At 33.2% G+C, this 15,493-nt stretch overlaps 3 protein-coding genes across 3 annotated transcripts; all 3 read left to right on the forward strand.

The window, feature by feature from the left end:
- The first annotated feature begins 480 nt into the window (after window positions 1-480).
- On the forward strand, window positions 481-2,512 carry LOC147939364 (FBD-associated F-box protein At1g61320-like). Its single transcript, XM_087464548.1, has 3 exons — window positions 481-1,513; window positions 1,758-1,925; window positions 2,009-2,512. The coding sequence occupies exons 1-3, from the start codon at window positions 626-628 to the stop codon at window positions 2,309-2,311; spliced, it is 1,359 nt and encodes a 452-aa protein (XP_087320674.1). The 5' UTR covers window positions 481-625; the 3' UTR covers window positions 2,312-2,512.
- A 1,935-nt stretch (window positions 2,513-4,447) lies between these two features.
- On the forward strand, window positions 4,448-6,690 carry LOC104714466 (F-box protein At1g61340-like). Its single transcript, XM_010431846.3, has 4 exons — window positions 4,448-5,105; window positions 5,202-5,499; window positions 5,987-6,061; window positions 6,153-6,690. Exons 2-4 carry the CDS (start codon window positions 5,212-5,214, stop codon window positions 6,366-6,368), a joined length of 579 nt encoding a protein of 192 aa, XP_010430148.1. The 5' UTR covers window positions 4,448-5,105; window positions 5,202-5,211; the 3' UTR covers window positions 6,369-6,690.
- A 4,061-nt stretch (window positions 6,691-10,751) lies between these two features.
- LOC104714467 (uncharacterized) lies at window positions 10,752-13,084 on the forward strand. The gene has a single exon (XM_010431847.3). The coding sequence runs from the start codon at window positions 11,184-11,186 to the stop codon at window positions 12,903-12,905; it is 1,722 nt and encodes a 573-aa protein (XP_010430149.2). The 5' UTR covers window positions 10,752-11,183; the 3' UTR covers window positions 12,906-13,084.
- The last annotated feature ends 2,409 nt before the right edge of the window (window positions 13,085-15,493 follow it).

Here is a 15,493-nt window from a genome sequence, read left to right on the forward strand (position 1 = left end):
TAATTTCTTTTTTGACACATATTTGAATCAACTTAGTAATAAAACCTTTAATATATGGAAAACATTTTATATAGCTAAATGTAGACAATTTTTATAGAACAATATTAATTTTATTGGTAAGAAATAGCTCTAAAATATATCTGTATATATTTATTAATTAACATAAACACACACTGTTAAGTTTGTTCTAAAGATAATCCAGTCTTTTTTATAAAAAGTTAAATTTCTAATTAATTAGCTCAAAATACAAAGTAACAAATTCTTATCTGTCAAAATCATAATTTCATTTGACACATATTGGAATCAAGTTAGCAATAAAACTAACAAAATATGGAAAAAAGTTTCATACAGCTAACATGTAGACAATTTCTATAGAAAATATTAATTTTATTGGCAATAAATAGCTCTAAAGTTTTTTGTAAACATTAATTAATTAATATATAGAAATAAATATATTGTCAATTATTATATTTCTTAAATGACAAAAGGAAAGAAATCTAGAATTGACTAAAACAAAAGCAAATGATAATCAATATTTCTTTCCCATAATATAATCTATATATATCATATCTTATTACTAGTGAAATCTCAAATCCATAGCTTCTACTTCCAAAAGATAAGAGAAATGGAAGGATCCTCAAATAAGATCACAAAACTTACTCAGACAATTCCTGACGATCTGGTGGAGCACATCATCTCCATGTATCTTCCAGTGCAATCTCTTTTACGAAATCGTACTCTGTCCAAAAGATTTGTGAATACAGCTATACAATCTCGTGACTTCGACTTCAGTGGAATATATTCTAGAAGACGTCGTCGTAGTCAGTCAGAGGTTGTGAGCATCATCGAGAAAGTATTCAATGAATACAAAGGATCGGAGATTGACAGGTTAGTTTTGGTTATCAATCATCTTGGTGTAGAAGATAAAGTCATCTCGTGGATCAATACATGTCTTGATAAAAACATCAAAGATATCGCCCTAGATTTCTCCAAATCCAAAAAAGTTATGGAGATCCCGATCAACTTCTCGGATTTGGAGAGTCTACAAGATTTGAAGCTGCGCTCATGTAAATTTGAGATACCTGACAACACTCCAAAAGGTTTAAGGCTCTTGAGGATGCTCTCACTTATGCGGTGTGAGGTGAAGAAAGAGACGATAGTTGCAATTTTCAGCAACTGCTTCCACCTCGAGTCGTTGGAACTAACCGAATGCCGGATGGATGGTATGTTGAGCATCCAGGCTAAGGATCACAAGAAATTCAAGTCGCTTGTTTTGTCTTCTATGCGAGGGCTTTGGAACATCCATTTGGATGCACCCTCTTTAGAAATCTACAAATACAATGGATATGTCATTCCATTTAACTTTGAGAGAACATATGCACTTAAAGACGTAAACCTCCATTACAATCGGAACTTTAGTCCGAGTTATTACGATAGAAGTTTCTTTGTGGTTATTAACATGAGGTTCTTTATAAACGTTTCTGTCCTCGCAGCAACAACAATCTTTCTTGAGGTAAATTAATATTCTTTCTCAATCTAATACGTATATATCTTTTTCCTTTCAAGTTTTTTATATTCGCACATTTATTAGATTCATAATTAGTTTTTGATATATTGTTTTTGTATAATGAGATTTCCTTCACTACATAAGATATACTTAAAATGAGTCATAGTTTTATACTAACAGAACATAATCATTATTTTTATTTTTTGTTTAGAGCGAGTTTTGATGGTGTTTTTTCACCTATTGTATGTAGGCTCTCACCTATAAACACGTAGGAGGAGGAAAACTGAAAAAGCTGCCTTTCAGGTTTGAGAACTTAACAAAATTAAAGATAACCTTTAAAGCTCCTACGTTTTGCACTCTTTTCGACATTGCTGAATTCCTCAAAGAATGCCCTAGACTCGAAGGAGTTGTGATCGATGTACGTCTCTCTTTTTTTCTCTCTCTCTCTATATATATATATATATCTCTCTCTCACCAATGAGCTGTGTTTAATATATGCAGATTCACAATTTCACCTTCGCACCTCATTTGCCTTTCTGGGAGATGGATCATAAGGATGAAATCCAGAGTAACTTGAACAACAAGTACCGTTTGGGGTTTCTCAAGAAAGTCAAGATTTTCGGATATAAAGGCTACCCGCATGAGCTTGATATCATGGAGTTCTTTGCCAAGAACGCACCATCTCTAGTGAAGTTCAAGTTGGTGATAGCTAAAAAAGAGAAGATCAATGCTTGCGTACCAGATTATGCAAGATTAAATTTTATCAATAGCATATTTCCTGGGATCAGAGTTACTGAAGCTTGAACTCAGGTTGTTCCGGAACAAACTATCGTAGCTCTTTTGATGTGTTTGAAACATCACAGTTCTCAGATACAATTTGTTTTTCTTTTCTTATGGTCTTCTCTCTGATTTGAACTGGCTTTGTTTCTTTATTGTTTATCTTCTATTATGAATTCTTGTTTCTCTTTCTTTTATTTAAGATTTGAATTTATTTGGGATTATATATATTGGTATCATTGCTTTTAGACTAATATTATGCTAACATATTTTTATACTCATGCACTAAAAAGTGGCCATATCCATCATATATGAAATGTCGGAAAAACAGTTGATCTATCTATTATTAAAGTTTATACTTCCGATTTAATGAAGTTTAAAAAAAAGTTGCTGACGTCTGCTCTTACTCTGCCTGATTAAGAATACACTTGCACAATATTTTATAGATTATCTCATTTATGTATCTTTGAAACTGGATCGATACGATTACTGTGAGAGCTGTTCTCTATATTAACATATTTATGTATCATAACTTTTATTAATGTGAGCAATTTTTGCATTATACTCTTAAAAACACGTTTCTGGGAGATAAAAGCAAAAATTAAGGATTCTTGGCTTTGAAAGTGTTTGCTGAAAGCTGAGAAATTATGCAAGTCTTCATCAAATGCAAAGTAAGGAATGGTGCAAAGACCAGCTTTTGGCGTGAGAAATGGACGTGCAAGGCATCTGTCTAGATCATTGCCTCCCCTAAGTCAGGACAAGCTCTGCCCCCCCCCCCCCCCCCCCCCCCCCCCCCCCCAAGTTCTTTTGTCCACTATTCAAATTCAGCAGATGCAGTATCTTTTGAGTGGGTTATTGATGGAAAATCTTACAAGGGATACTCCTCTTACAAAACATGGGAGAAACTTAGGCCAAGGGACACAACAAAAGATTGGACAATGGACACCTTTGGTCTAGTTTAAGGGACGTGCATTCAATATGTGTCATGTCTATCTTCTTGGGGTCTTCAAGTTTCTACAAGTTGCAACCTTTGCTCTGTCTCTATCGAGACCATATATCATTTGTTCATTGATTGTATCAAGACTGAGCTAATCAGAGAAGAAGAAGTTGAGCTTAGAGAGAGAGAGAGAGAGAGAGAGAGAGAGTGAGTCATCAAGAGATAAGAAAAGTTTGTTATTTTCTCATTAATGATCTCAATGTAATAGTGTTAACTATATATACAAGTATACTCCAAGCTAATTATAATCTTAGTCACTAAATTAACCAATTGATTATGCTCATTTGTGTTGATCCTAACCTAATCCGCTTAACTATGCTCATATAGTACCAATGACCAGAAACTAAACAATAGACTAACCAGAATCTCACACCTTCTGCCTCCTTGATAGCCGCACCACTAAGGTGGCTGAGCCGAGTCGAGCCGAGGGCGGGCAAATCTCTATCAGCATCTTCTGTAAACAGCAACGGTCGGTCTCGATCCCTAAACGCTTCGCCGTTCTCATCACTCGGCGGCAAGCCACCAAAATCAAATATCTCACCACCATCGAGTAAATTTTCTGGCAAACACTCATAGGGAGCTCATGGACCGATAATGTCGTTTAGGCCCATTAAAGCCCACGAAAACTCCATTTTAAAGCCCACGAAAAAATCCTTAATTAAAGAGATGTACTGATAATAATTAGTTAACTCAACTAATGGCATGCATACTTTTTGCCTGTTGAATAAGATTGAGGGATAAGGTAGAGATTTTAATATTGATTTTATACTATTATATATATATAACAGACCAGATTGCATATATATACCCAAACTAGACACAATCTATATCTATATAGTATACTATTTTAGCAGAAATAAAGCATTGACATTAAATTGTCCAATCAGTTCTTTGCCAATTAAGATTTTTCAATAGTTCCAAAAAAAGTTTTCTTTTTTTTTTGAAATGTTAAAAACTTCATATACTGAAAGAGATGTACATAGAACTAATTAATATGTTAGATAAATTCATATAACAAATGGCATGCATATCATATTTTTCAATAAGATTTTGGAACACAACAATAGAAAAATATAACAATAATGCAATATCATATCTTTGGATATTGATAATGCAATAACTAAATTGCATAAATAAAAGGATCCCCAGAAATATATAAATAAAATGATCTTTGAGATTAGAACAAAGAATAATCAATAAAAATCTAATCTTTTGGTCGGTGATAACTTAAAAGACAGTACTGTTGTTGTGTTGTCTTGTGTCAGAGACTCCAAAGATTTTTTCTTGTCTATGCTTTTTGGGAATCCTAAGAAAAACAAAACCGTGTGAGACGAGACGACGACTAAGTAAAAAACCGTCAAACGAACAACTTGCCGCCACCTCATCCCTTGAACCACCCACGTTGGTTCCTTCTCCGGCTCATAGTTCGCCACGTGTCCTTCCCCAACGGCTAGTTTTTTTTTTTTTTTTTTTTTTTTTTTCCTTTAAGCCGTCTTTTGCTTACCAGGGAGGGAGAATAACAAAATTTTAAAAATTTTAAGATATTTTTTTTTGTGCCGTGAGGAAATTTCCAGTGTTTTCTACTTTACTCGTTTTTATAATAAAAAAATAATTAACTTGACTTTAAAAGAAAAATCAAAATTAATAATTTATCTACTATAAGTAGAGAGAAAGTATAGTAAGTTCATCTTCTTTAGTCATAAATTTAAAACCAAAACAAACAAAAAGGAAAAATTACTCATTTTTCTCTCAGCTTTTTTGTTCATTTCGCGCAAAACTTACATATCAAACAAATCTTTTGGGGATAATCTTATTAACTTATAGGTTTGTCTCCTGCTTCATCAAATCCTCTGTTTCGTTTACAGAGTCTCTGAAATTTTTGTAAAGATCTGATTTTTTTTGGGCTTTCTGGTGATACAGATCGACGAAAATGGCATTGGGGAAGAAGAGAATCGTCACCCAGAAGTCGAATTTGAAGCACCGTCGAGATGTTGGTGATGGAGGAGGGTTAGGGTTAGAGTTAGAGTTCGTACAGTACAAGAGAGGATTTGGGAGAAAGAGGATTCTGATATCGTCGGGTGATGATGATGAGATTGTTGGCGATTCGGTTTTTACTTCACCTGTTGGGAGAAGCTCGTTTAAGAAGCTCTGTGATAAAGCTTCTTCTGTTGGAGATTGTCAAATTCGAGAACTTGAAGATCTTCCACAAGATATTCTGGTTCGTTTCTTCACTTAACCCTTTTTTGAAATCTCTTTCTGGGTTCTGGGTTTTGTTCATTAGTTGAGGTTTCTTGTTAATTTGTCAAGTTTGAATCAGATTTGAGCTAAAAGTTAAAACCTTTTTTTGTTTGTTCTCTGAGATTCAAAATCTTATTTGAAATGATAAAGTTTTCGATATTGATTTTATCCGCTTTTGATTTCTGGGTTTTGTTAATTAGTTGAGATTCAATGTTAATTTTATGGATTACTAAACAGATTTAGCTGAAATTTCATTTCTTTTCCTGATTTGAGATTTGAAATCGTAAACTCATATTTATCCTTCTCTGTTTTTTCTCTCTGTTTGTCCTTCTCTGTTTTCTGGGTTTGTTCATTCAGTTGACATTTCATGTTAATTAATCAGATTGAGCTCAAAGTTGAAACATTTTTGTTCTTAGAGATTCGGAAAGACATTTTCATTGATAGACCATATGGGTTGTTGTTTACAGGTGAGGATTATCTGTGGGGTTGAGCATGAAGACTTGAAACAACTGTTTCAGGTTTCCAAGACAATCAAAGAAGCTGTAAGTAATAATATAGCCATCATTGTTTGATTTTGATTCTCCGTTGTTAGTTGATATTGGATCTGACAGTTCATTATTTGTGTGTTTGCAGACATCAATCGCAAAGGAGTTACATTTCGCGTATAGTACACCTCGAAAAGCCTCGTCTTTCAACCTTGGTGGATTCGGTTGGGACAAACGGTTTGATGCAGAGAATGATGATGAAGAGATTGAAGCTCCAGGAGCTCCACTGCAGAAAAGGTACCGCCTTTCGAGGATAAACCGTAACGAGGACGATTCTGGAGTCTCGGTGGCTCTGTTCAACTGAGTCAAACAACTTTGTTTGAGGCTTATTTATACTATCAACTTTGTTTCTTCAAGATCCTTAATTGAAGAAGAGGGTTTTAAGTTATGTTTTTTTTTTTTTTTTTTGTTCTTTTTGGTTTGGATAGGTCTCTGTAAATTGTTGTCTAGATACAAAGAGAGAGATAGGGTTTTGGAAAGGCTTAGCTAGTTGTTTAGAAAGGTCACAAGAAACTCTTTGGGAGGGTTCTAAATCTTTTTGTATGTGTTTGTGCAGTGTGAATATAGAGTTTATTTGGTCTTTACAAAGTGAATTTATAATAAGAAATGAATGTTTGTTTCATTTATATTTTTAGTCTCTTGGTTACATTTCAAAGTGTTTATTCTATTGATTACACATTACACCCCTGAAACCAGCAAATGCCATCATTCTAAGAGGCAGAAGAATCACACATTACACCCCTTAAACCAGCAAATGCCATCATTCTAAGAGGCAGAAGAATCATACCATTTGGGTATAAATGGGCTTGGATGTATTGGGCCGAAGCCCTGCTTCATATTTTTTTTTTCCTTTGATAACAAATACAATAATGTAACTAAGGGGGGTCTAGGAACCTGTTATTTGATCTATTTTGTTAGATGTTGCACGAGATGTACCCTCCAATTCAAGGAGGAACTCGTCAATTTTCAATTTTGTATGTGTTGACTAGCCTGTATCGCATTTAAACCATAACTAAAACCCAAGACAAATTGGGTTAAAATTTCACACATTATAAGAACATATATTGTAGTGGTGCTACAACCATGTGCTTAAAGAGAGTATTTCATTTCTGGTGTGATCTTAGACTATGGAAGTGGAGTCTGGATATTTAGAGTTAATTTTCTCTTTTCGCCAACATAAAACATATGTTAAAGGCGAGATTTACTTAATAGATATTGATTAGTTTAGATGATGTACTAACCTATATGTGTGATTGTAAACTATCCAACAAAAACTATAATTCATTATATAGTATGTTCAGTGCAGCAAGATAATTCCAAAAAAAAAAAAAATGTTTGTCCTTGGTGGGAGCAAAACCACATGTCAAAAGATATTTTTAGCTAGCTACTAAAACGACTCTGTAACCAGATGTTATCACAAATTTGAAAAAAAAAGTTTATCAAAACTAGTATAGTTTACGACTTGTTCTCGAATAAATAATTTTTACAACTTAGCTCTCACATTATAATTTATGTTCATCTATAGTTTTGGCTTTAAAAAAAAAATCAAACTTACTGTTTAGGTATTATTACTATAAGATTTATTTTTCTCATTTACAAAATTGTTTCAAAGTCTTAGGAATCCTAACCCTAACTAAGACGAGATTGAGATCATCCATTCACTATTAACTATATAATATTGAGTTAAACATAGTACTGATTTATAACAAAATATTGTTTTCATATAAACAACATTGCATCATCTTCAACTCAATCAGTCAATCTATTTACCAAATCAATTGTTTGAATATTAAAAAAGTGGATCAGAATGCATAAATAGATCAATACAAATAACGTTGAAGTTTATATGTGTTGAAGATTAAGACAACGCTTCTCCTTTGGTTGTTATCAAGCCCTATTAGCCTAGCTTGGACCAAAGATGACTCCCATGTGGACCTTTTTATGTCGTGCCACTAAATTACACAACATGTCTTCGTCAAGCGATCTCAAGTTATAATCACTTTTGGTTCACGAGTTTATAAATAATTACTATCTCCTTTTTCTGACGCATATAATCTAGAACTATTTTAGTTTTTTCGGTGATATTGGGAACAATGATTCGATCCGGGTATAAAATCCAGAAGAAGTTTGTGTAACAGTCCGAAAAAGTCAGTAAAAGATAATTATGACTAAATACTACAGTAATATATAGTCTAATATGCTTCATCAAGTGAATTCTCTAATCTCTATTGCACAGAACAATATATGTCTTCACGGGATCTCTGTTTCCTCGATAATATCGTCGTAAGAATATTTACGATTTGATTGTCTTCATGCTTGTGTTTCTCTAGTTAGTAAAATAACATTTTTCTTTTTGTTAAGGAACAAAAATGCAGAAAATATAATATTTCAATTTTCTTGTCAGTTACAACTTCTTTGCAGATTATAAATGTAAATGTTACGTAGAGTGTGTTTAAAAAAAAAAAAAAAGCTTTAAACAAACAAATTAATATGTTTACAGAAAAAAACGAAAAATATATAACCACCAAAAAAGTCAAATTTACTCCCACAAAACATATTTGAAATGAAAAGTAGATTCGAACAAAATTCAATCTAATTATATATATATATATATGCTTGGGTCTTGAAACTAATAATAAAATTTTGTTTATTAGTTTCGATCTAACTATTATCACTTGATGATATAAAGTAACAAAGGTTAGGTTTTTTAAATATTATATTTTCCGATTGACAAAAACAAAATATATTAGCTTTTTGTTATTGAATAATAATTAGATATTCTGATTATTATATTTTTCGTGGAAACTAAGGAATATGTTGTAATGCGTTTGCACATATATATATGAATGAATATATCTCCCTTCTCAACTACTCAAACGTCGATATCATGGTTCACTTTCTTTGCTTGTTTTTTGTCTTTCCACACCTAACTTTTGGTTTTTTGGCATTACACCACATGTTTCTAATTACGGCTCTTTAATTGCATAATCTACCGTGTATATAAAACTACACTAATTAGGGCCTCTTGTTAGTATCTATTAAAAAATGTAATTATTATTAATTTCGCATCTTCTTGCTCAAAATACAAAATTCTCTCTTAATATATACTAATTTACTATATAAATTTGTAGTTTCTTGATCCAAATAATTTCACATATTTTTATGTAGTGTAGGTAGCTGAAACGTCTATCTTCGAACATATATATCAAATTTAAAACAACTATGAAAATGCTAAAAATTCCAATGTCGTATGTGTGTAGCAGTGTAGGTGTTGTTTCAATCTACGAGTCGCATTAAATTTAAAAACTCATGAAGTCAATAAAATTTCATGTGATGGCATTAATGAAGATATCTATTAGTATCAATAGTCAAAAACTATTTCGTCTTCGGTGGATGGTACATATCGGATCGAAGTCAGTTAATACAGAGAACGCACACACTGACACATACACACATGGATGGTACCAAACAAAGTAGTATAACCTAAGATATGTGTGTGCTTTTTGTAAAAGAAAAGGTTGAACAAAAAAATAAAACCAAATTTGAAAGTTTCAATTTACATGGAGAAGAAGTTCGTATATATCAAATACGATATAAAATTGGAATCATGTGATAGGTAGCCAATCCTTTTGCTTTACATTCAATTTTGCCATTTTTTTTTTGGCTCTTCATGTTTCGTCACGGACCATCTTTTGTTTTCCTTTAATATACACATACGTTGAGTCGATGATGACCTGTTGTTATACATGTATATTATAAAGTTCAACTGTTTGACATTTATAGTCTTTTTACCCATATCATAATACGTATATCCCGTAATTTAATACCAAAGTAGATGAATGAAAAAGCTTGTACATCTTATTCAATTTAATGAGTATTTATCCCGTGTTTAAGGAGAATATAGCCATATATACAGTTACGTATTTGAGCCAGGTACGTAAAACAATACAATTTGAATTACTTTTAGTTTGATTTTTTCCAGAAGAAAGAAAACAAGAATGGAAAAATATTTATAAAACAATTATTAAAATAAGTAATTATGACATTTTTAAACAGTAATTATATTCCATAAATATCCCAACTCCTTGTGATTTTTTTTCTTTTCTCTAGTAAAGTAATTCTTAATTGACAATAACTACATCAATTTTTTCTTACAACAAGAACTTGTATTTTTATGTGTATTATAATGAAATTATATTTCTATTAATACGTGTACCACCAGCTTCACCGTCCATAACTATTTCTAATTCCGGGTTTCTCGTGTTCGTGCAGATATTGGGTTGGTCCTTTAGAGTTAAGCTTCTGACTAATATTATGACAATAAAAAGACTATAAAATAATGATGATTGTAATATGAGTGATGAGTGATACTTAAGTTCTCTTCTTGTAATCTTATCACGTAAAACAAATATAATAGTTAAAACCCAAAAACTCTGCAGAAAGTTCATAACATTTGTAATCGAACTATCCAAAAAAGAAGAATACACATAACACAACACACAAAGCATTATAAAATGTCATAAAATTATACTACCACTATTTTCTCAAGTGTTGTTATAATTTATTATTTATAAACTCTTTTCAGTTGCAACTATCCGCACTATAATTTTGTTTGAAATAAACAGAACCTTTCTTTTTTTTGTGGAAAGAATAAAAATAGGAAAAGAAGAAACGACAAATGTGAAATTGGAAAAATGAAAGAGAAAACAAAAAAAAGAATCGAATTCTGGAGGTCCTCTCGTCTCGTCTCGTGCTAGTCACCAAAACCATTTTAAAGAAGAGAACTTACCTTTCCCAAATACGCTTTTTCGTCTAACCCCCTCCCAAAAAAAACAACAAAATGACCATAATACCCCTCAACTTCATCTTCCTCCCTCGACATGTCACTACTGCCTCCAACCCCACCGAGAACGCCAGCTCCGTCAAATATTTTACCAAACTCTCTCTCTCTCTCTCTCTCTCTCTCTCTCCTCAAAAACCCATTAACCATTACTCATAACCCAACGAGATTACCTGTGAAAGTCTTCATCTTTATCACCATGGCTTAAAACAACTCCGAGAAGAAGAAGAAGAAGAAGAAGAAGAAGAAGAAGAAAAGGAGAAGACTTTATCAACCAAAATGGGAGAAGAAACAAGTGAAGAATCAAAAGCAAGCATAGAGAAAGCAATCGAAGCAATCTCTTCATTAATTTCACTCTCTCACTCAATCAAATCTTTCAACATCAAATGGCAACTCATAAGAACAAAGCTCGAAGAGCTTTACTCTGGTCTCGCTTCTTTATCAAATCTCAATTCCGGATTCGACCCATCTCTCTCTATCTTAATCTCAGCTATTCTAATCTCTCTCAAAGACACTTACGATCTCGCTACTCGTTGCGTCAACGTTTCCTACAGTGGTAAGCTTCTGATGCAGAGTGATTTAGATGTCATGGCTGGTAAGTTCGATCGACACACGAGGAACCTTTCTCGGATTTACTCAGCTGGGATTCTAAGTCATGGCTTCGCGATCGTTGTGTCTAAGCCTAATGGTGGTAACGCTTGTAAAGATGATATGAGGTTTTACATTAGGGATTTGTTGACGAGGATGAAGATTGGGGATCTGGAGATGAAGAAACAAGCTTTGGTTAAGCTTAATGAAGCTATGGAAGAAGATGATAGATATGTTAAGATTGTGATTGAGATTAGTGATATGGTTATTACCCTTGTTGGGTTTCTTGATTCTGAGTTTGGGGTTCAAGAAGAGTCTGCTAAAGCTGTGTTTTTTATTTCTGGGTTTGGTTCTTATAGGGATGTTTTGATTAGATCGGGTGTGATTGGTCCTTTGGTTAGGGTTCTTGAGAATGGGAATGGTGTTGCTAAAGAAGCGTCTGCAAGGTGTTTGATGAGATTAACGGAGAATTCTGAGAATGCTTGGTCTGTCTCTGCTCATGGAGGTGTTTCAGCGTTGTTAAAGATATGTTCTTGCAGTGAGTTTGGTGGTGAATTGATTGGTGCTTCGTGTGGTGTGTTGAGGAATCTCGTTGGTGTTGAAGAGATCAAGAGGTATATGACTGAAGAAGATGATACTGTTGCCACTTTCATCAAGCTTATTGGATCTAAGGAAGAAATCGTTCAGGTAAATTCTATTGATCTTTTGTTAAGTATGTGTTGTAAAGACGAACAAACTAGAGAGATCTTGGTTAGAGAAGGAGGAATTCAGGAGCTAGTGAGTGTGTTGTCAGATCCAAATTCGTCGTCTTCTTCGAAATCTAAGGAGGTGGCATTAAGGGCAATTGATAACTTATGTTTTGGATCTGTTGGTTGTTTGAATGCATTGATGAGTTGCAAATTCTTGGATCATTTGCTGAATCTGTTACGAAATGGGGAGATCTCTGTTCAAGAATCAGCATTGAAGGTCACATCTAGGCTATGTAGTTTGCAAGAAGAGGTTAAGAGAATAATGGGAGACGCTGGTTTCATGCCCGAGCTAGTTAAGTTTCTTGACGCCAAATCTTTAGATGTAAGAGAAATGGCGAGTGTTGCGCTCTATTGTTTGATCTCGGTTCCAAGGAACAGGAAGAAGTTTGCACAAGATGACTTTAACATTAGCCACATTTTACAGTTACTAGACCATGAAGATGGGAGCAATGTGAGCAGTGATTCAGGTAACACGAAGTTTTTGATATCGATATTGATGTCTTTAACGAGCTGTAATAGCGCGAGAAGAAAGATTGCGACTTCAGGGTATTTGAAAAGCATTGAGAAGTTAGCAGAAACTGAAGGTTCAGATGCTAAGAAACTTGTGAAGAAGCTATCTATGAACAGATTCCGCAGCATACTCAGTGGTATTTGGCATACCTAATCTTTTTTTTCTTCTTTATAGTTTTTGTGAATTTTTCTTGAGTGTATATGTTTTACAAAGTGTTTTTGTTAGTTTTCTTTCCACTAATCACAACTCCAATCCCATGTGACCCCCCAAATTCGACTACACGAATATTAATATAGCTTTAGAACCTTTCTTTTTCTTGGTTCTTTTCTTTATATTGTTCTCTCTTTTAATTTAGTGAAATGCAAACAAAAAGAGGTTTTTTTTCTTGAGTGGGTATCTTAAAAAAAAAGTTTTCTTTATAAGTTCTTTTTAACTAAAGAGATTCTTCTTAGAAGCTGCAATGTTTTGAACTTTTAGAATATATAATCAAATTGCTATAAACATAATTTAATGGAGTTCGATGATTAAATCAAACATTGTGCCTTTTACAGCTTCTTTTTGTTTGCAGAATAAATATTAGATTGAAGTCAATCTTCAATGGCAAAACTTCTAAATTAGATTATAAGACATACATTAAGATCCAAAGTTTAAGGATTTGATTAGATAAATGGAAACTAAGTATGGGAAATAGTTTTGTATAAATGCATGTATTCTTGGAAGTATATGGGAGAATGGGGAGGCACATGGAATCAAGTGATAAAGAAGCATGTGAGGTTGTATAGAGATAGAGTGATATCTTCCATCTACCACAATTTAATTATATGGAGAGAGATAAGTGAGAGTGATGGATCAAATGAGAATTAAAAATTGTGTCTTTTTGTTACTCAGAACTTTTAGTGTTGTGAGTAAGATTTTGGGGGCCATGTGCGTTTGGTGACAAACAAATATGCTTGTGCTAACTCTAGTTTTGCTAAGGACAGCTTCGTAACTCCTAGAAACGATCGTCCAAAACAGAGGTGGCCGGTTCTGTTTATACTTTATAGTGTAGTCTATTTAATTTGGAGAAAGTGGGAAAGTTCTTCAGTTTGGTTTGAGAAATTAATTACTTTGATACAACCAAACTGGTATATATCATTTTCTTTTCTCTTATAATTTGTTGCTCAATATCTGGTTATGTTGGCTTTAGTTTGTTTGGTTAATTTTTAATGGGTTTGATTTATTTATTGTCAACTAGTTCAGTTTTCAATGTTGGTCAGATTTGGTGTAGTTCCATTTAGATAAACTTTTCAGCCACCTCATGATTTTCTATCATCCTATTAACAATTTTTTTTAGGTTTTATTGCAACAATAACTTAAAATAATTTATTAGTATGACTCAACAAAAAAAAAAATCCTCAAGTTGCAAAAGAAAAGCCGTTTACTTACATTTTTTTTTAAAAATATTTGGTTTATTATCGTATTGATTTATTATTTAAACCCAGGCAAATTTAGAACCAAGAAATTTAATTAAAAAAAGTTGTATGAAACATTAAAACGCTACTAATTGGATTAAACATAGAACTTGAAATATAACTTTTATCTTAAAAAAGTTAAAAACTTTTCACCATCTGAAGCTCTGTTACATAGACGACAATAGACAATTGGAAAAGCTCTTTTGGTGTACGTACGAGTTTGAAAAGGATTTCGTCTGCTTTTGTGCAACCAGTCATATTTAGAACTTATCCTTCTTCATCAAATAACGTCAAATCTGTTAGAAGAAGAAGACAAATCCATGGACCAGTGTCTTCTTGTGTGTTTGTGTTTGGTCAAAACCTTCTCTTCTGTTTTGGAGTTTTGTTGGCAATATGGCAATTTTTCATCTTTCATTTGTCAAACTAACATTTTTAAAAAGTAACAGGTGGGTAAATGTAAAATTCACAGGTTAAATCTAATTTACATCCTTGATATGTTCCAATATGTTAAATAACACATGCCAGTCCATGTGGAAGAATCAGATTAAAATATGAACATTCACGAGGAAGCATTTAGCTCCCTAGAAGGTTTTTTTTTTTTAACATTGGTTGTGTTGGCTTAGGTAGATCCGTTGTTGAAGTCAGCATTGACATAACTTGTTTGATGTTTGGTCTATCAATAGCTTGATGCTGAATACAGAGCAGAACAATATGAACACATCTTCCTGCTTCAACTGAATTAACTGAATCAGAATCAGCAAGATCTTCATCCAGTAGGTTCACTCCCCCGGTTTCGCTCCAAGAGTCCCATGCCTGTTACAACAAGTTAACAACCCGTGCAAAAATGTAAGAGTTAAGAATCAATCTATAGACCCATGCAAGTCTGACATTTACAGCTTCAGAGTTTTGATGCTCGAAATCATCATCGGCAAGGAGATTTCAAGCTTCAGCTATGGCAAAGATAGCAAAAACCTTCTTTCATATGTAAGAACATATCTTAAACACTTACATTTTTAAGATACAACAATTGAACCTACGAGTTACAAGTATTTATGTGTTAGTACAGAATTTCTAAAAGTTGATGCATTGAGCTTAAGCTCAAATAGATGTCCAAAAGCTAAACAGAAACAAGCCAATTCACAAGTAAACATTGAACCATAAAAGGATAATATGTAGAAAGATCAGCTGTTTGGGATCTTACCGTATAGTTTTACTCTGTATCTCCAACAACCATATGCAACAAGCACCAAAACCAAGCAAACAGAGAAGCTGAGAGTGCTAATAGTGATA

The sequence above is a fragment of the Camelina sativa genome, chromosome 9 (genome assembly GCF_030686135.1).
Source record: "Camelina sativa cultivar CO46 ecotype springtype chromosome 9, ASM3068613v1".
Lineage (NCBI taxonomy): Eukaryota > Viridiplantae > Streptophyta > Magnoliopsida > Brassicales > Brassicaceae > Camelina > Camelina sativa.